The 21,547-nt window shown below is 30.2% G+C and overlaps 2 protein-coding genes across 2 annotated transcripts; both read right to left on the bottom strand.

Moving 5' to 3' along the window:
• Positions 1-11,437: 11,437 nt before the first annotated feature.
• LOC105126665 (probable leucine-rich repeat receptor-like protein kinase At1g35710) lies at positions 11,438-14,218 on the bottom strand. Its single transcript, XM_011027597.1, has 2 exons — positions 12,050-14,218; positions 11,438-11,723 (listed from the first exon to the last, which is right to left on the bottom strand). Exons 1-2 carry the CDS (start codon positions 13,929-13,931, stop codon positions 11,671-11,673), a joined length of 1,935 nt encoding a protein of 644 aa, XP_011025899.1. The 5' UTR covers positions 13,932-14,218; the 3' UTR covers positions 11,438-11,670.
• A 5,586-nt stretch (positions 14,219-19,804) lies between these two features.
• Positions 19,805-21,547, bottom strand: LOC105126664 (probable LRR receptor-like serine/threonine-protein kinase At4g36180). Its single transcript, XM_011027596.1, has one exon. It carries the CDS (start codon positions 21,145-21,147, stop codon positions 19,849-19,851), a length of 1,299 nt encoding a protein of 432 aa, XP_011025898.1. The 5' UTR covers positions 21,148-21,547; the 3' UTR covers positions 19,805-19,848.

Here is a 21,547-nt window from a genome sequence, read left to right as displayed (position 1 = left end):
ATTGAAATTTCTGTGCGTGCAGAGATAATCCACCATGGATTATAACAGTAAATGTTCTTTGGTTTTCCTTTTGGCTTCGTGGGAAGTGTGTTTTTCTCCGTATTTATGTATTTTAGTGGGTCTTTGGCTCTGAAAAGACAACTCATAGTTAAATTAAATCATTAAAAATAAAACCTAAGAGTGCTCATATTAATTTTTAATGTGCAGCGCGATGCATGGTTATTAAACCTAGCTTGAAAATTAATCTAATTAAAAAATTAAATTTTAAATTTTATAGTTGAATTTAAAAAAATAAAAATAATATTTAAAATTTTAATATTTTTTATAAAAAAATAAAAAAAATTATATAAAAATATATTATACATGTTGTAAATAATAAAGATTAATATAATTTTTTTTTAAATTATTCAACACTGAAAAGATATCATATTATCATTTTAAGTTAAAGTATTTAAATCAAAATTTTTTTATCCCATATAAAAAAATATAAATTTTTTTTTGTGAATATAGAGTATATATACTAATGAGCTTTAAATTTCATATTGAAAAAAATATTATTTTATCCTTTCAAGTTAAAATATATAAATAAAAAAGTTTTTTATTCCACATTGAAAAAATATAAATTTTTTGTTGTGAACATAGAGTATATATATGAAAGAGCTTCAAATCCCATATTGAAAAAATAATTTTTTTCTTGGGAATATATATATATTAAAGGGTTTTAAATTCCATATTAAAAAAATAAAACTTTTTTTTTAATGAATATAGAGTATATATTACGAAAGAGGTTCAAATTCCATATTGAAAAAATAATTTTTTTCTTGGGAATACACACACACACACACTAAAGGGTTTTAAATTCCATATTAAAAAAATATAACTTTTTTTTTAATGAATATAAAGTATATATACAAAAGGGTTTCAAATCCCATATGGAAAAAATAATTTTTTTTTGGGAAAATAAAGTATATATACTAAATTTTTTCAAATCCCATATTAAAAAAACATAACTTTTTTCTTGTGAATGTAGAATATATATATAAAGATTTCAAATTTTATATTAAAAAAATAATTTTTTGGGGGAATATAGAATATATATATATTAAAGGGTTTCAAATCTTATATTGCAAAAAACAATCTTGGAAAAATAAAATATATACTAAAAAATTTTAAATTTTATATTGAAAAAATAAAATATGTTTTTAATATTTAACTTTAAAAAATATAAAAAATCAACTAAAAAATATAAAAAACTTCATTTGAAGAAAAAAAGAAAAAACATATTGGGTCTCGTTTGTTTTATAGATAGCGTGTCAGGTCAACCAGGTTTTTTTAAATTATTATATTAATTAGTTTTTTAACAAATTTAGACAGGTACAACCAGGAAAAATGCTAAATAAAAAGACACCATTTAAACTAGGACTATTGTCCGTCTGCAAAATACAAAGACTAAGAAATGTTTGCACAGTCATACTCATACATCCTGAATCTGTGGCAACCTAGAGGTTAGCATGAGTTTAGTTGTTCTACTTGTATTTCTGTTGCCTTTCATGGACTGGATTGTTGAATCTAAATACATTCAGATGCTAAACTTATATATAATAATGACATTGAGTATTATAGTTTATTGCACACATACCTACTATGTATAAAGTCATGGAAACAATTTGATATTAAAGATTAGTTGAGTAGAAGCTCCTCTAAATATTCAAATTTTTTTTAAACTTATTAAATTAATTGATTTATTTTGAATCAATTCTTATATAATTTAATTAAAAATTTGAGTTAGATAAAAAGTTAGATTGAGAAATTTTTGATTAATTTAATAATATTGACAAAAAAAAAATCTTCATAACTATAGCATTTTGTTTTTAAAAAATAGTCTAACCCATAGTGGAAGAATGTACTCGTTTGTAGCTACTTGATGTGGACTGTAGTGCTCATCTGCTTCATCATCAACAAGGTAATTTTGCCCCCTTGTTGAGAGAGAGTGAAATTGGCATTAAATGTTTTAATGCTTTGGGCTTTAGAATTTTTCTTACGTCGAAAAAAATATATAAAATCTAGTAGTAGTATAGGGTAAAATTAATTAAAGTGTACATGTGCTTCCTTGCAATAATTAAGAAAGATCGATGTTTGAAATCTTCCTGGGCATGCAGGAGTTTTTGAAGCCAACAAGATCTTGCGTTACACCTCTCTTCTCTCCATTCCATAGTCAAGCCTTCCTGGTAAGATTGTGTACAAGAAGCTTCAAAAGTAGAGGAAATTAAGGAGAGAAAGAAATCATAAAAGAAACAATTCTCGCCTGTCGTCCATTTACTGCCATAGACAGTCCATGAAGCCAGACCCCTTTTCCTCCATGCACCTGCAATATCTTTTTTAGCTATTTACTTGGATGAAGACAATGACGTAGAATCACAAACCTCTGTGCACTTGTGGCCACTATGTGCTAGCATAAGCAGTGCATGTTCTAAGAGATCTTCTTTACGTCCTCAGCAAAATCTGTTGAGCAATCCTAAACCACACTGACACCACAGAACATATTTGTTTTTAGTATCTTCTTTTGTGTGGCTCGTAGTTTTTCGAATTCGTGCTGTCATTTCCTTTAAATAGTGTTATGCTTCCTTACTCCTTAGGCACGGTTTGGCAACACAGTGCAGCTTGCATCCCAGCCAAAAAAAAAATAAAATAGTTTTGATGTTCTTGTTAACGAAACGCAGGTTTAACCGCGTTGCCAAGCGACCATTCTCCTTAACGTAGCTTATATAAATATAGCCAAACTTGTGTTTCTTCACACTTATCTTTGGCGATGGAGAGCCCAATCTTCCTTTTCTTCTTTCATAGTTTTTCAATACGGTTTCGATGATGAAAAGATAAATTAACTTTAAATAGTTGAACCCAAATATCATAACAATTGTCCATGCATATAACCGAAAAAACAAGCGATTAATTTTTATTACTTTTTGGCGAGGCAGAGAAACCCAAATTATTCTACCTTGGACCATAGTTTTAAATCCATCTTGATGGTCCACCCAACTCAAAGTTCGGGTAATCATTTATCTTGAATTCACTTTATTTTTTTATAAAATTAATTTTAATTAAAGTAAATAATTAATAAGTTATAATTAGATTTTTGATAGGATATTATTAAGTAAACTTGAGTTTTTAATTGAATTATTTAGGTTTTTGCATTCTTGTATTTGTTTTTAAAACTCGATCCAATTTCGTCCTAGTTTCGAGCCAAATTTTAAAATTATACCTAGGGCATGCAACGACACTAATTAATATGTCAATGATAATGTTTTTCAAGTCATAATTATCATAACTAAGCATTTTTGTTAAAAAACTATTTTAATTTTAAATTTTAATTTATTAAATGAAATTGTAAAATTGGTTTTTGTATTAATTTTATAATACAATATCAGATTTGAATTTTTAATCATTTAATAATTGAGATTTTAATACTTAAAATATTTAATTATTAGATGAAACCCTCAGAATAATTTTATAAATACTCTAAGGATTTTTCTAACAAAATCCACGGAAACACATTAAAAAATTTATTTGGCTTTCTACAGAACTCAAAATTGAAAGTCTTTATAAATCACACCTGGTTTTTAGCCTTCAAACTTTGCCTTTTTGTTTTTCTTTTAACACTACATTCTTAGGACAAACAATGACAGTGAGAAGAAATGGCAAGAAGCAAAGAAAGTAAGAGACTTAGGGATTTTTTTATTTTAATATAATTTCTCTTTAAGAAAATAAACCTACTATGTTTTAACTAAGATGGTATCGGTCCTTCTTAGAGGTGAAATAAGAAATACAAATCTTTCTGGTTCGAGCAGAAAACCATTGACAACACTGGTTTGGTTTTCAACTATAAAGGTGTTCTCAGATCACTATTCATATGCTCAAATATGGTAATATATCTTATTTATATACAGAGATGCACGGATAGATACATGCATCCATCATTATAAAAATCATTATATATATATATATATATATGTATGTATGTATATGTCATAAAATAGTATAATGTCTAACTTGAAAATCATTTAGATTATTGGTATGTCATGTGAGTGATGATAAAGTTAAAAGGTAATGGAGCAATTGGTGTTAGAAGGTATATATTTTTTAATTTTTAAATATGGGTCAAAATAAGTTTTGCAATATATTTAATATGTGTTAAAAGGTATCGAGACGCATAAGATTTTAGTATTGAAATTATAAGGAATCAAAGCAACAAAGGATCCGATGCAAATAGCTAATATTATCTTAATTTGTCAATTTTTTTTGTAATTCTTCCCACATAGAGAATTAACATTACTTTTTTAGCAAATTAAGATTATGCTTATATTGATATAAAGTGTTTGGTGTTGTCTTCAAACAACAGGTAGGAAAATGACATGTTTTGTATATCTCAAGTTTCATGACAACAACGTGCAAGCAGGTTTTATTCAAGTCGAAATTGAAAACTTGTTTGATAGTCAATGAGAAAGAAGAAAAAACTTGACTTCACCTTGATTCTTGAAAGTTCTGATGAAAATTGTTTGGAGATATGAATAATGAGCCAAAATACCATTTAATGAAATTCTATAAACAATAATATTAATGTGAGGAAAAAAAAACAGAGAGGATAGACTAATTTTGGTTGTCCTAAGTTTATATTTTAATTTTCTCCCATGTCTTGATTATCAAAAATCTTATTCAAGAAAGTGACTTATGAACTCTATTAGTCAATTACACACATTATATGTGTTTGTGGGATGACACGGATCCGCAATAAGCAAATTTAAAATTTAGCATAATTATATCTATTATGTAGTTTTATACTATCAAATATAAATCTTAACATGATTATTGGATTGGACTAAAATTTTATAAGGAATTTTTTGATATTTTTCTATATTAGATTAAAATTTCAAGTTAATCAGAATTTAGAAAGTTCTTATGATACATGTCAACATATACAATACAAATTTTTTTATTTGTTGTATTTTTTACTTGTAAACTTCCTATTTGAAGATGATTTTTCACCTTTAAAATGCAAAGGTATTAAATAGCCATAATGTTTTGAATAAATTTATGGTTTGTGTTATACAATATTTTTCTTTATTAGGATAAAAAAATAAATTTAACTTATTAAGGTATAACTGATTTTATGACATCTTCACATATTTTAGGTTCTTGATTCTCTATAATCAACAAGTCCAATTTTGATTTTCAATACATTTGATTCTGAAGTACATAATTATCTCTACGTTGAGATTTAGCTATCATAAACTTATTTTTTATCTTTTTTAGGTTGTTTGTTTACTTTGTTATGGGTTTCGAGATTGCTATCCAAGAAGTTCGCATTAGTTAGTATCAAAACTAGACTCTAAAAATGAAGTTACACTTTTATGAAGTTTTTTTATATATATATATTTCACATTTAAATTTCTCTTTGGTTATAATCTTCTACTATTTCTCTTGCTTGCAACATTTGCAATTACAATAAAAAAAAGAAGAAGTATTCTTGTTGTTTTAATCATTGTTATTATATATCAGTAACGTTAAATTAAAAAAAAAAAACAAATAAGAATAAAGACATTAAAAACTAAAGATTCAGTTTTGCCTTGACAACTCTAATACAAAAGAGATTGAAACAAACCAAGTTGGGATTGCTTCAAAATTGATATTCTTGTTTTTTAGGAATAATAACATCAAATATTAAATCTTGGGTTATTTGGACTCTGTTTGACTTGCATTTTAAATTTGAGTGTTAAATTACGTAAACAAGTCTGATTTATGTCAACTTATAAAACATGTTTGTTATTGTTGAAATTAGCCTAATACTAAGTTATATTTAGGATGTTTTGGTGTTAATAAAATTATTTTTATTAGTTTTGGATCTAATTTATTTTGCATCTTAAAAAAAAAAATTGTATGAATTCATTTGCTACTCACGAAACCATAATTGTAGTTTTGTCTTTGTTTATTTTTTTATATTTATTACTTCTTGAGTCATACACATATTTGAATTGTTCTACTAAGTTATATATATACATATATAATTTTTTTTGTGTTAAGTTTCAAAGTGAAAAACTGAATTGGATGAAACAAGATAGGAGTGTAAACACACGAGAGGAGGTGAGGAAATAATATTTTTTTCACTGATGTATTTTATAGATAAAGATATCAGATAACACCAAGAAGACACCACTAATTAAAATTTTAGCTTTTTAAATTAAAAACTTGGTATATTAGATGAAAATGATGAACAAGGTAATAAGAAATTTGGAGGATAGGATGGTGAGAAGGGAGAGACATGATGTTGAAATTCATAATTTATGAAATAGAGTTGGTTAGGGTGAAAACAATGCTAAAAGACATGTAAGTCCCATTGTTGATGATGATTTTGATAAGATAAGTTAATAGAAATTATAATAGTGTGTCTTTAAGTTATAAAGATCAGTTTGTGTAGCTTAGAAACTATAAATATAAGGAAGTTAAGAGAGATAAGCAGTTTAACCAAGAAGACGATTTGGGTAATTTTAGGTGCTGTGATGGGATAAATAGGAGTTAAGGTAGCATTAAAATAAAAATTCCTTCATTTTAAGGAAAAATCAATCATGAGATATATTTAGAGTGTTAGAAAAAAATAAAACTTGTATTTGATTGTCATAAATATTTGGAGGGTAACAAGGTTAAGCTTGTCCTAACTGAGTTCATAGACTATATCATTGTATGGTGATATCAACTTATATTGAGTCATAAAGACTATTACGAGGAGATGATTTATCCATAGTCATTATTATATGAAATTATACCAAAAGTTAAAGTGTTTAAGTGAAGATACAAAAGTTTAAGTCAAGATACAAAAGGTGTTGATGAGTACCATAAGAAGATGAAAATTTTGATGTCAAGCAAATGTAGTGGAGGATAGAGAAACCACTATAACTAGGTTTTTAAATGGACTGAATTGTAAGATCATGAATATTATGGAGTTGCAACACTATGTAAAGTTGAAGGACTTGATGTATATGATAACAAAACTAGAAAGACTAGCTCAAGTATAAAGTTAATTCAAAACCTAGCTAACAACTGGGTTCTTTATCACCTTAAAAACCTAATTGGATGGCTTATACAGGAACTACCTAGTCTCAATCAAATATAGAGGAGATAATTGAGACTCTAAAAAGGAGGAATGACATCTCCATTAATAGTAGAGGTAAAGTTGAAACTCTTGCATCTTGTAATTATGACATGAAAAGCTTTTGTTATTTAGGAGTTAATCATGTTACTTTACAGTGTCCAAACAAAAAAGCTATGGTTATAAAGACTCTTGGTGAGGTTGTGATCAATGAGGAGGTTGATGATGAGGAGAAGATGCCCACGCTTGAGGATGTTATTAATGATTATATTGAGTATCTGATTAAAAGGGAGACGTTGAAGGTGATACAAGGACTGGATTTGCAAGTTAAGATGGTAGACTTGGAGGAACAACGAGAGAACATTTTCTATACGAGGTGTCATGTTCAGAATAAGGTATGTAATATGATCATTAATAGTGGGAGTTGCAATAATATAACTAGTATTGATTTGGTGGATAGATTAAACTTGCATACTACAAAACACTCTATTCCATAAAAGTTCCAGTGGTTGAATTATTGTAGAGAGGTGAAAGTGTTTAAATAAGTTTTAGTTGCATTCCTTTTTGGAAAATATTATGATGAAGTGTTATATGATGTTATATCTATACATGCTATTTATTTCTTGTAAAGTAAGCCTTGGCAATATAATTAAAAAACTATGCATGACGGGTTTAAGAATAGATTTTTTTTTTTGTGAAGAATGAGAAGTCTATAGATGTTGTTTCTTGAATACCTAAGTAGGTTTATTTGGATTAATTAAAGCTTAAAAAAAAAAGAATATGACTGAAAATAGAGTTTGTATGTAAAGAAAATGTTTCAAATTATTTTCTTCGCTAACAAGACTGTGCAAGGTTTTGATAATGATTCTTTTTGTTTTAGGTTAATGGTGATCTATTGCTTTTATGGTGTTTTTCATGTTATAGATTTGAGGATGAATCATCTTGAACGGAAAAGGAATGATACAATCTAAGAAAAGTTGAACAAAAAAATTTAGATTTTAACATAATTGTATTTATTGTCTAATTTTATACTATCAAGTATAAATTGTATTCTAATTGTTAGATCGGGTTGGAATTTTACTATCAGTTTTAAAACATATAGTTTACAAGAGATCGAGATTTCAAGTCAATAAGAGTTCAGTAAGGTCTTGCAATATAGATTTTATTATTTATTATCTTTTGACTTGTGAACTTTTTATTTGAAGATGATTATTTTCCTTATAATGCAAGGTTATTCAGTAACCATGATGTTTTGATAAACTTATATTTCACGTAATGCAATACTTCTCTTTTTATTAGGATAAAGAATGAATTTGACTTATTAATTTATAGTTGACTTTGTGACATCTTTGTAAATTTCATGTTCTTAACTCTTTATAATTAATGGGTTCAAGTTTAATTTTCAATTCCTTTAGTTTTTAAATATAAAATTATTTTTAAATCAAAATTTATCTATCACAAACTTGATTTTTAATTTTTCGAATTGTTTGTTTACTTGGGTGTAAGTTTTGGGATTACTATCCTAAAAGTCCGCATTAAGGGTTCAAAGGCTCCATATTTATAATTTCAAGTAAATAAGAATTTTACAAGTTCATACCATATGAAAATATAATCAAGGTACTAGTCATGTATGACACATTTGAAGAAATTATTCTTCAAAAAGTGATCAAAGAAATACTTTAAAACAAAAATAAACTAGTCCAGCGTAAGTAATGCTACTTCTCACTTATAAAGTCTTATGTGCCAATAGTTCATTAATTTAGGCTCATGGAGCTTTTAATCAGGCTATTGATGAGAGAAATGGTAATCTTATATAATTAACATGCTTAAGAAAATCAATCATTCAATTAATATTTGAATTCCATCCATAAATCTTATAAATTATATATTTTAATAAATGAATTCTGCAAACTTATTATATAAAAAGGGTGATTGTTGAATTCTGACGAATGATAAAAAGCGTAGTTAAAGAGGAAAAAGATATGAACCTAAATTTTCTGCCTTCCTGTGCATTTATGGATCGTGGGAAAGCAGTATAAAGGTACAGCACCTTTTATCAAGCACGTTAGTCAAGCTTACAAGCGTGGCATTGAGTCATTCTTGCCAACCTCCATTACTGTTAAATTATCTATTTGTTCATAATTAACTTAATTATGACATGAACTTGTCAGGAAATACATCATCGAGTTAAAAGGGTCAGAATCCTGATTATATATCTAGCAGGAATTGTGCCAGAGAAATCATCATCTATGGTAGAATTAAGTTTACTCTGCCTCCAAAACACCATATTGGAAATACAAACTGGCAAGTGGGATTGTGCGCGCGCACTAGGATCCTTTTTCAGAATTCTTGTAACTTATGATTCAGTAACAATTATAACCAGTGCACTAATCAAGCATAACGAAAACCAGTTGAGAATCTCCGTATAATGTTCTTGGCTGATAAGCTTTGAGGTTTTGACTGTTGATTATGGGTAGAAAAGTTCTTTTAGCCGCCCACAAGAAGTCTTTTCTTCAATAAAAGTGATAAGGACAACAGAAGAAGGAAATTTCCAAAAGCTGAAAGAGAAAATAGAAAGTTAAAAAGTCCAAGGAATTCGTTGTTTGTGCTATATGCATTTTACACTCAAGAAATGTGTGTTAGTCCTATTTCTGTCGTGTCGTGGAGGAATCTACACACAGCTTTATTTTTTTAGCTCCTGCAGAAGTGAGGAGCTTGAGATGATGAAGCCATCAATTGCTAATGTTGGCACAAATTAGATATATAATGTAAACATTTATGGTGTCAGGATTGGATCCGTAATTGCTTCCAAAATTTCAGTGGATCTGTCACTGAAGTTACCTGGTAATTGTTTCCAAAATTTCAGTGGATCTGTCACTGAAAACATAAAGCTGGTTTGTTGTCTAGGACCAGCCAGGAACGGAACCCGTGTCTGAAATGTTGCAGGGCGCTATTCCACCACTAGTAATTGCAAAACTTCTACAAGATGTAATGGCTACGTGACAGCAAGATCAGAACCCAGAACCCTAGAGAGTTAAATCTTTTACTATGTTCTTCAAATGAGCTTAAAAGGTGACCCGCCGAGCCATTCCTGTTCTTATAACTAGGATTTGGACTGAGCTAAACTAAATTGCAATTTTCTAACTTTATAAGAATTGAAGCCAAACTCTGACTGTTGTTCCAGGCCCATTTGAAGGGCCTGTGTTAGACTGTTTGGAAATCAGATCCATTTCCACGAGCAGAAATGGAACGAAGAAATACGCAGATCCAAATATATGAGCCTCTCTACCTCCTTTCTCACCCAAAAACAGTCTGTTGTTTCTGTACATTTACTTCGCACAAACAAAGTTCATAAGAAAAGCATAGACAAGATATCTGCCTTCACTGATAAAGACGACCAGCCAAAAGACAGAGACCTGATGAAGCAAAAGAAAAGATGCCATGTAGAGGGGAAAAGCTTACCCCTCCATATGAGTGCTTTAATACATACCATCAAGAGCTCACATGGAGCTAGTCAAGCAAAAACACTAGGATATGTTAGTTGAAGATGCATTTACTGCATCAAATTTTCATGATCAAGCATGTTCTCGTTGAAAGGAGAGACAAGGTAATCTTCAGATTAGACTGGAACACCAGAATTGAAATAGCACACAGAAAATTTGGTGTGCTCTATATTTTCTAAAATAACAACGAAAGTGTCAAATTCTGACTTTTTCAAAATTTAATTTTTATTTTTATTTTTATATCATTTTAATATGTTAATATAAAAAATAATTTTTTTAAAAAATATAAAAATATATTATTTTAATATATTTATAAATAAAAAATATTTTAAAAAACAAAAATCCCATCTTAAAATGTAAGGAATAACTATGTTTTGGTGGGCTGGGTTCATCTTGACACTATAATTGTGTCTTGCCAGCAATCGGTTAATTCCCCTCCAAAACAACTACTGAAATCAAAGATGGCTGTGAATGGATGGTAAGTTTGAAAATTGAAACAAACTTCTGTAATTAATATATTTAAATTAAATAAATTTATAATTAAAACTTGAAATTGCATAAACAAAATACTTTCGAATATGGATATTCACCATTAAATTAAATTGATTTACATAGTTAAGTTTGCCATCTCACTTGAATATTTAGTGTATGTTTAGTATTGTGATATATATTATTTTTAAAAGTATTTTTCAATTGAAAATAAATGAAAATAATATTTTTTTCACATCAATATATCAAAATTATCTAAAAACATTAAAAAAAAATTAAAAAATACTTTAAAAACATTATAACACAAAAACAAACGCTAATGAAGATTAGCAGGCATGCTCTCTTTTGAATGCCCAGAGCGGACTCGCATCATTATACAAAGAGAAAAGTAAAAGGTGGGATTAATTATTGATCTCTGATGCAACTTGAGAGTGATAAACAAAAAGCCTTATTGGAAGGAAAAAAAAAAGAGCCTATAGTATTCCAAGCTTAATTTGTCTTTTTGATTGGTTAGCATGGAGTAAAAAGGTGCGACACCTTTTAGCAAGCACGCCAGGCTTCACAGAAATGGTTTCTCAGTCCAGTCATTGTCACTGCAACAATGGTAGAGAATTTGAAAGGATTCATTACTAGCATGATCTATTCATACTCATTGTTGTCTCATTCAGTTTACTAGAGGATATGGACATATGGTCATTTAGCTTATTAGCTTTGAAAGGAAATATAAAGTTGGAAGAGTTCAAGGAAAAAGACTAATCATCTGAATAAATACAAACTTTTTCAATCAGAAGAATTAGTGTGAAACATAACAAAACTTTGAACATTGAAAAAAGTTGAAAAGGAAAAGAAGGGGTAAAAAAAAGATCTTTCAGAAGATACTAAAAGTGTTTGCAAGGTGGAAGTGGAGTCCCACACAAACCAGGATTGTTCTTGAATGCAGACGCAGGAATTATGGCTTTGTGAGGAGGAATCCTGCCTCTTAGTCTGTTACTAGACACATCAAATTGCTTTAGCTCCTTCAGATTTATCACAATCTCTGGAATAGCACCAGTCAGCTTATTTCTTGAAAGTAAAATTGTGGACAACTCTTTGGCATCACCAAGCTCCTCGGGTATCATCCCAGACAGCCCAGTATTCACTAGCTTTAAAACCTGCAATTCTCTCATTTTCCCAAATGACTTTGATAGTGATCCTCCCAGTGTGTTGTGTGATAGAACCAATGAACTAATAGAAGACATTGCTGGTCTCTCTCCTATGTCTTCATCAATTGGACCAGTGAACGTATTGTAGGAAAGATCAATGGAGTTAAAATGGCCGAGTGGGTCTTGGACTTCTTTAGAGAATATTACATTTAAGTGGCCACTGAACTTGTTGGAGTGAAGATCAAGATCCATCAGAAGTGAAAGGTTCTTGAATTCAACTGGGATGGATGAGTGAAATCCATTATTTGATAAGTTGAGAAATGAAAGGCTAGTCATGTTACCAATCCACCAAGGCAGCTTTCCTGTTAATGCGTTTCCTGACAAGTCAAGCTGTGATATTGATGATGAAGATAGCCAGTGAGGAAGTTCCCCTTCAATCCCAGTATTTGCCAACATAAGCTGGAAGACTCTTAATTCCTGGAACCAGTTTGGTATTCTAACCAGTCCTAACGGATTATATGAAAGATCTAAAGTCTGTAAGCTCTTCAACTTAGCTAGCTGGAGAGGAAGCTGGCCGGAGAGTCGGTTTCTTGATAAATCAAGTGTTTGAAGGTTGAGTAAATTTCCAAAACTTGAAGGGATCTTTCCTGTAAAATGGTTGTTAGAGAAAAATATATCAGTAAGAGCTGTTAGATGACCAATGGTTGCTGGTAGTTTTCCAGTGAGCTTGTTATTCTCAAGGATTAGCCTTTGAATCTTTGAGAGCTGGCCAATTGATGGTGGTAAGCTGCCAGATAACTTGTTTTCTGATATACGACAGAATATCATAGAACTAAGTCCAGATATCGAAGATGGTATCCTTCCTGTGAGCTGATTTTGATTGAGATATAGTAGTTCCAATGCAGCAAGTCCACCAATGGACTGTGGGATGCTTCCAGTTATCTGATTTTCAGATAGATCAAGATATCTGAGATTCTTAAGATTGCCAAAGCCTGTCGGAATTCTACCAGTAAAGTTGTTACCATGTAAATCAAGCTTAGTTATCATAACCACCTTGCCAATTGTTGGAGGAATTGGCCCCGACAAAGCATTTCCTGATAAACCAAGTTCAGAGACATGTGTCCAGGATTTCATAACAGATGGAGGAACAATACCAGATATAAAATTGTCGCTGAGATACATCTTTTCCAGCTGAGATAAGTACCTTAATGTAAATGGTATTGATCCAGTGAGCTTGTTTGTATCAAGAAAGAGATGGGTGAGCTTCGACAACTTGCCAATTTCTTCTGGTATTGGTCCCTTCAAGTCCTTGAGATTACTCAGGTCTAAAACTTGAAGACTGGACAAGTTTCCCAAATAAGGAGATAAAGTTCCTGACATATATGTGTCCTCAATGAAGTCATTGTCTGACACAAGACCAGGACGAGATACATTGACAACTCTGCCTGAGGCATCACAAGCAACACCTTCCCAAGAAGTGCAGCAATCAGAGGAAACTGTCCAGGAAAGCAACAGTTTTGACGGGTCATCTGTGATTTTGTGTTTGAAATCAAGTAATGCTTCTTTATCAACTGGGTGGCATGCCTTGGAAGAGGCTATTGTAGAGAAAATGAGAAAGAACAGAAGTGGTAAGGTTTGGGCATGCATTGAAATCTCCATGGACAGTTTTGAGACTGTAGTGCTGAGGATTGAGGATCTTCTGCGAATTTAGCAGCGAGGAGAAGTGGTGCTCAAATAGTTCTGTGAGGCCCTTGTGTTTAATTTACTAAAAAATGGGTAAGTGCAAGGTTGTTCGGGATTGAGAAAAGCCATGTCCATTCTCCCGTGATTGAGTTAATTAGGCCTCAAAGTCAGAGGACATACACTAAAAGGTGCCGCAATAACCAAGATACATAAATGCTATGGTGATTCATCTAACAGTGGAAAACACTAGCGAAGGTCATGGATTCTTTCTTCCTTTTTTTTACTCAAATTATCTACTGCTAGACCCATACATGCATTGGCAAGTGCTGTGTAAGAGCACTTTGGACTTGATCAGTACATAAAATATTCAAGCCTCGTTAAGGAAATAAAGGAAGTAGCCCTGCTGGTCAACAGTCACACCATTCCCGTTTTATGGCACCTCAAATTAACAGCTTGCCTTCAATACCATACCTCACCTCCCATTGTTGACTGCTTGGAGCTTTCTTTCATTTGTCAAGCCAAGTTAAAAAATAACCACTCGCTTTGATTGGGACATGGGCTTTCTTGTCGATCAACTATTAGGCATGTGAATCTGTGTTTGTCTTGTCTTCAATCCTGTTCAATTTGGCTATACATCCAAAGCACATACCTGGAATTTTCCTGCTGTCCTAAAAACATACTGAAAGCAAAAGGTTTTGTTCTTTTGTTTGGATAGCATAAAGACATATAATTAAATTACTTGATGAACAATCCTGACAGCATAATTACCAAATTGTCTGTGAGCCTTGATTTAAGGATGTGAAGGGAGTGTTTGGTAATACGGTGTAGAGTATTTTTCAATAGAAAATATATTAAAATAATTATTCTTTTAATTTTCAACATTAATATATCAAAACCATTGAAAAACATCTAAAAACATTAATTTAATATTTTTTTTAAGTGAAATTAGTTTGATAAACATTTAAAAAAGCAGTTCAAAATATAAAAACAAACACCCCCTGTTGTTCTCGAATATAATCCTTAGAAAACAAGCAAATAGGTACTTATGTTAAGGGTAAGGAAGATGCTGTTCACGAGTCTCGTTGACTAGGCTTGAGTGATTATGATTAACATATTCCAGATTTTTTGTTGGTGGGAAGTGAGCAGGACGGTCCATGATTGAAGAGGCAAGCACGGCTGAAATGTGAGTTGAAGTTTATGATTGGATAGGCTAAGAGCCAACTTGTTGCCATGAATACTTGAGTGGGCACTTACACATTTGTTGCCATGTAAAAGCTGCTGCTGCTGCAGCAGTTTTCCTTTTTGATAAGCATTGTGACCTGGAATCCAGTAACTTGTAGTGATGAATCTTTGTGTCCATCTTCATAAGATGTCCCCGAGGGAAGGAATGTTCGAGGCCATGATGATAAATCCTGTGGAGTTCAGAGATATCTAGGTCGAGGAAGATTATTATATAATAATAATAATTATTATTATTGATTTTAGCTTAACCCCGACCATCATCATGTCACGCCGTCACGGGTCTACCCATTATGGGGTTTTTTTTCCCGTGCCTGTAGAATTCATGCTTGGATTGAAAAATGGAAAATGCACCATGATTTTCTCATCATCAGCTTGCACTACAAAAGTGCCACCTAGTTCAAGATAAAGGGCAATCCAGTGGAATAAGAACATTACCGTATTATATAATTATTATAATTGAAAGGTCTCATCTTGCGGGGATAGCTCAGTTGGGAGAAAATGCAATAAATATATGTGTTTATTAAATTAAGACATTTCAATTTATACTATGTCATATTTAATAGCATGATTATGATAAATATGACATATCCAATATATCAAATCTAAATTATTTGGACTTAATAATCAATTACACTGAAAACACTTAAACTTGATATTTTATTAAGTTTAAGATTATATGAATTTGACAAATATGTTAATCCAATACATTTAGGCTTGACAAATAATAAAGTTTAAATTAATAATAATTTTAGAAGAATAACTAACCTTTCTTGAATCTAATCTCAAAAAATAACTCAACCTCAATAGATTTGATTATATTTGATGTCTTGAAGCTTTAATCTCCCCCACGTCTTTTTAGGTATGTAAAAAAACTTTAAGGCCTTGTTATATTTTCATTTAACATTAACATAACATAAATGTAAAGAATATTTATTTTTTATTAAATATTATCAGGGTAATTACACTGCAATTCTTTCTTTTTATAAAATGGCAAAACTCATGAGTTGTAAATACATTATGAGACCTTTAGAATAAATATTCACAATATTCATTTTATATATATATATATTTCAAGCATCTCTCTTTGAAAATATTTCTATATTTTTTTAAAAAAATATATATTTATTTAAGTATTGGAGAGTTCCCGTTTCTAAAAAAAATAAATTTATACGTACCAGCCAGAAACAACCTTGATCTACTAAGAATTAGATACAAGTTATCAACTACCTTGACAAAGAAAAATGAAAGGGATTATTACAATCAATTGATTAATTAATTGTCCATCATGAAACCTTATTCTCATGTTAGCTAGATTTTTAAAACATCATCAGTTTCAAAAGTCCAACAATATATCTAACCAAGTATATTTAAAACAAAGATACAATACAATAATTAAATATCAAACACTATTTTTATCCTATAATACAACAACATATCAACACAATACAATAGAGCTTATCTATATAAAATTTAAATATATCTTTAAAAATACGTGTTTGTTGTATTGTTAATGTTGAATTTTTTATTTGTGTTTGGATCAAATGAGCACCTAAATGATTTTTCATGTACACATCTATACATATATAATAATAAAAAACCTTGATTAAAATGTCAATATAAGGAAAATTGATCAATCATTGCATATCATATACTAATATCTATATTCTAACATTACAAAAATTCTACGTCTCCTTCTCTGGCAATCAATGTTATTGGAAATATCCTTTGCTTAAATAAATATGAAGTATAAACATATAAGATGCGTAACATAAAGAAAAGGTTGCTATGATGGTATTAGTATTCAATACATGGTTACTTTTTTTAAATAATTATTTTTAATTTTAAGTCTACGTAAATAGCATCCAACAAGTATAGTATAAACACTTTTTATTTTTTAATAAATAAAAACTTTATTTTTTTAATTCTTGTTTAATCTCTCAAAAGAAATAATAAAAGCTTATAAATCCGAAGAAGCCAAAAGTGATGTACAAATATGAATATACAAAGAATATCGAAGCTAATATTTGTTATTTGTTATAAAAAATAAACTTGTTTTTTTAAAATTATTAACGTGTCAACTCCTAATCCAAGCTTGACCCAAGGAGAAGATGGAGACAAAAAAAAAACTACAACAACTCGATCCTTTTTTATTGAACTTGTAAATTGATCAGCGTGTATTTATCGAATAACGTAGATGAAAAAAATAAGGAGTTATTTCAAAAAAAAAGAAGAAAAGGAAAAGAAAACAATGGTTACTGATGCACAAAATAGAATTATTTATAGTGTAAGGTTTATTAGTGGTTGAATCATAGATTAGATAAGTGTATTTGTAAATAGTTTATTTTTTCAATTTTAAATTATACTTGCAAAAAATACTTTCACTTTTTGATTGTAAAATTAAAAACTTGATAGAGAAAGGAGATGATAAATACACTTAAAAAGCTTTAAATTCTAAGATTTTGGTTGTTATTGTGTTGAAATTGTATTTTTTAAATGTAAAAAGGCACTCACCTCCTATCTAGTAATTTAGTTTTGGCGAAGGAGGTATATGATAATTTATAATGCTTAACCTTTTTTTTTTTTAGTTTTGGTGAAGGAGGTATATGATAATTTTACCAATTGAATATTTATAAAAAATAAAATATCTTTACATAATTAATAGAGAATAATATATCTTCCATGAGCATTAATAAAGGAAAAAAAACACTCAATACATGTTATTAGGTTTAAAAAATATGCCAAAACACATTTTTATGCCACGATGAGATGATATACATATATAAAAATATTTATGGTGAAAGATAGTTTCTAAATAAGATATGAACTTGATAATGAGTTTCTTCTAACAAAAGAAGATTAATTTTTCACCATAAATATTTATGGTGAAAAATTAATCTTCTTTTGTTAGAAGAAACTCATTATCAAGTTCATATCTTATTTAGAAACTATTTTTAACCATAAATATTTTTATATATGTATATCATCTCATCGTGGGTTTTTAACACAACATCTTTATATAGATATATGTCTTATCTTAAATATCATTATCGAGTTTTTCAATAATAATAATTAATAAATACAATAATAACACACTAGTTTTTACATGTCTATTTTTTAATTAGTCTCCATATATCAGAAGAAACTCATTATCAAGTTCATATTTTATTCAGAAACTGTTCTTCACCGCAAACATTCTTGTGTATGTAAAATATGTTATATAAAGCATGTTTTGTGACCATGGTGATTTGATAGCACATAAAATAAAAAATATCATAAATACTATAACTATAAGAAGATTTTAAAAACACTTAATTTTATTAATTTATGTATCACCTATTAAAAAAATATAATCCTTTATATAGAAAAAAAAAAACTAGAGTCACAGTGATACAACCTTTATATAGAAAAAAAAAAAAAAAACTAGAGTCACAGTGATACTAAATAAAAAATGAATTAGAAAAACTATTCTCTTCAAGTGAAGAGAAACTAGAAAATTATAATAATGAATTAAAAACATTAATCTCAAAAATATTTATTTTCCAAAAAACCCAATACGCTGCTATGATATTATATTAAAAAAAAATTACACTGCATTAACCGAAACTGGAAATATATGTGTTTAATTGATAAAATTAAAAATATAGTACCTTATTTGACAGATTTGTAAAAATATTGGGCCAACTAGTGGGTTTTGCCAAATCCCTTGCATTTACAATTTTTCTGACATTTGCCAGTAGGGTCAGGGCATGTGCACATTGACAACCATAAAGCACGTGGACCTCCATGCCCAAACAAAACTTTATGCGCGTCTGCCCCACGTCCCATAAATTCACGTGGACAGAACATTAAACCTGTCAGAGGATACCCAAAAAAATATCTAGTACTCGATTCCCTTGTCTTAAGCCAAAAAAAAAAAAAAAAAAATCAACTTCATCATTACGGCACTATCAACAGTAAATTCGCCGTACCTAACATTCCTAAAACCAAAGTTATTAAACACGTCGTGATTCGAAGGTACGAGTTTCCTTGGATAATCTAATTAATTAATTAGGTATTGTTTGTTTTTATATTTTAAAAATATATTTTTTAAAAAATAATTTTTTAAATTTTTAATTAATATTACTTTGATATTTTAAAATTATTTTAAAATACTGATGTTGAAATTTATTTTTAAAAAAATAAAAAAAAATTATTATAAAACTTTTCTAAATAAAAAGTATTTTAAAAAACAAAATATTTATACTTTTAAATAGCAATAAAACACTGTTTTAATTTTTTTTTAATTTTAAACATGTTTTCAAAAGAACATCAATTCAGTTTTGATTAAATTAGTTATTTAAATCTAATCAAATTAATTTTCACTTAGGTTTTTTAAAACTTGGCTTAAAAAATATGATAGAGGTTAACCCATAATATATGACCTAATTTGGATACAACTTGTTCAAAAACTCATATCAACCCGTGAGTAAACTCAAACAGTATATTTTTTATTTTTCTAAAAAATAAAAGAAAATTGAATTGATACATACTCCTGCCTCGAGACTTGCTTGAATCGACCCGGTTTAAAAACCATGCTCAAAACCCAAATGAAAGAAAGAGATAAATAATTATTAACAACAAAAACTAAAGTAATTACATTCAATAATAATTATTAATTACCTAACATTTCTCGCGGGATAAAAGGGCTAAAGCTCTTACATTCCATATGTGATTTTTGGTCACCACCTTGACAAAAAAAGAAACTAACAGGACAACGGTACAGACAATTATCATTCAACCTTACATCAGCAAAACCAGGTTGGAGCTCCATTAAAGGACCCGGTATAGGTCCATACAAGTAATTCCCTCCTAATAAAAGCCTGGCAAATGGAGACATTCCGGATCCGGGTAAAAATGTTTTGACTGCGAATTGGGTCGGTATCATACCTGAAAATTTGTTGTTTTCAAGAGATAAAGCCGAGAGCTTTGGCATTAAACCCATGAAATAAGGCAGAAAACCTCGAAGTTCATTATTGCTTAAATCAATGGCTATTGCTTCACTTTTGAGAACTGTGGTTGATGGGAATGGTGGGGATTGTACGGACGTGAAAGAATTGAATGAGAGAGTGAGTTGTTGAATTGAAGGGTGAGCGAAGAGAGGTAGAGGGACTGAGTCGCTGAGATTGTTGTGACTCAAATCAAGTACTTGTAAAAGAGCCAAGTTTTTGAAGCTTCGAGGATCTAATTTGCCTTGTAAGCTATTGTTTCTCATTGAGATTTGAACTAAAGATGCTGGTAATGTTAATGGGACATTACCTGATATGGCATTGTCACTAGCATCTAAAAAGGAGAGATTTTTAAGAGAACCCAACTCGGGAAACTCACCACCTAGCTTGTTTGCTTGAATTTCGAGCCTTCTTAAACTAACAAGACCATTGAAACTTGCAGGAATAATGCCTTGAAGATTGTTGTTGTCCAGATATAGCTCTTCCAGTCTACTTAATGAGCCAATCGAGGTGGGTATCTCGCCAGAGAACATGTTTCTCGACAAACCAAGTCGACTCAGTTGAGTCAAGTTGGATACAGACTCGGGGATTTGGCCATAAAAAAAATTATTGGAAAGGTCGAGTGTTTGTAAATAAGGGAGGTTCCAAGAAATGGAAGCTAGCCAACCCGAGTAACCAGCCTGGTCAAGACTGAGCTCAGTGACTCTACTCGACTCGGACACTACAATGTCACACCTGAACCCACAAGTGAAACTCTCACTGAATAAATTATCACACGGATCAACGGTGAAGTCCCATGAACTCAAGCAAGAACCTGGATTAACTGAGTTTCGGTCCACCGCGTTCTTGACCTCCTTCAAAACCTCTATATCACCCCAAAATGTCTTCGACTCTGCTCCCACTAACATCTCAGTGACTGTAATGAGCAAAACTAGAGAACATGAAGCAAATTTGAGAGAGCCCATCTGTTGGTTTTTTGCTACAAGTGAATGTGAGAATTGAAAGTTTGATACTTGCAGCTAACAAGATAAGGGGATTATGTGGGAGAGATGGAGGGCGGGAGAAGAATGTAACAGAGTTAATCAAGACCGTTCATTAGGAGAATCAGAATCGAGAGGAGTCCTGCAAACTACAGAGCTGGGAAAGGAAGACAAGAAAGAAATGGCTTTTTTTGAGATGGACACTTGTGCCTTCTCTGGTGTGAGTGATCTTGTTTTTTGGGAGTGGCTTCACGGGGAACTTGTCAGAGCCTTCTTTAAATGCTTCCTTGTATTGAACTTCTATGGATGCGCGAATGCCTCGAGACAGAAAGAGTAATAAATGGTTTCCTTGGGTCATTTGTGATTCAGGAAATGTTTGTTGGGA

This window comes from Populus euphratica, unplaced genomic scaffold (assembly GCF_000495115.2).
Source record: "Populus euphratica unplaced genomic scaffold, PopEup_1.0 scaffold41.1, whole genome shotgun sequence".
Taxonomy (NCBI): Eukaryota; Viridiplantae; Streptophyta; class Magnoliopsida; order Malpighiales; family Salicaceae; genus Populus; species Populus euphratica.
This window is presented reverse-complemented; position numbering and strand designations above follow the sequence as displayed.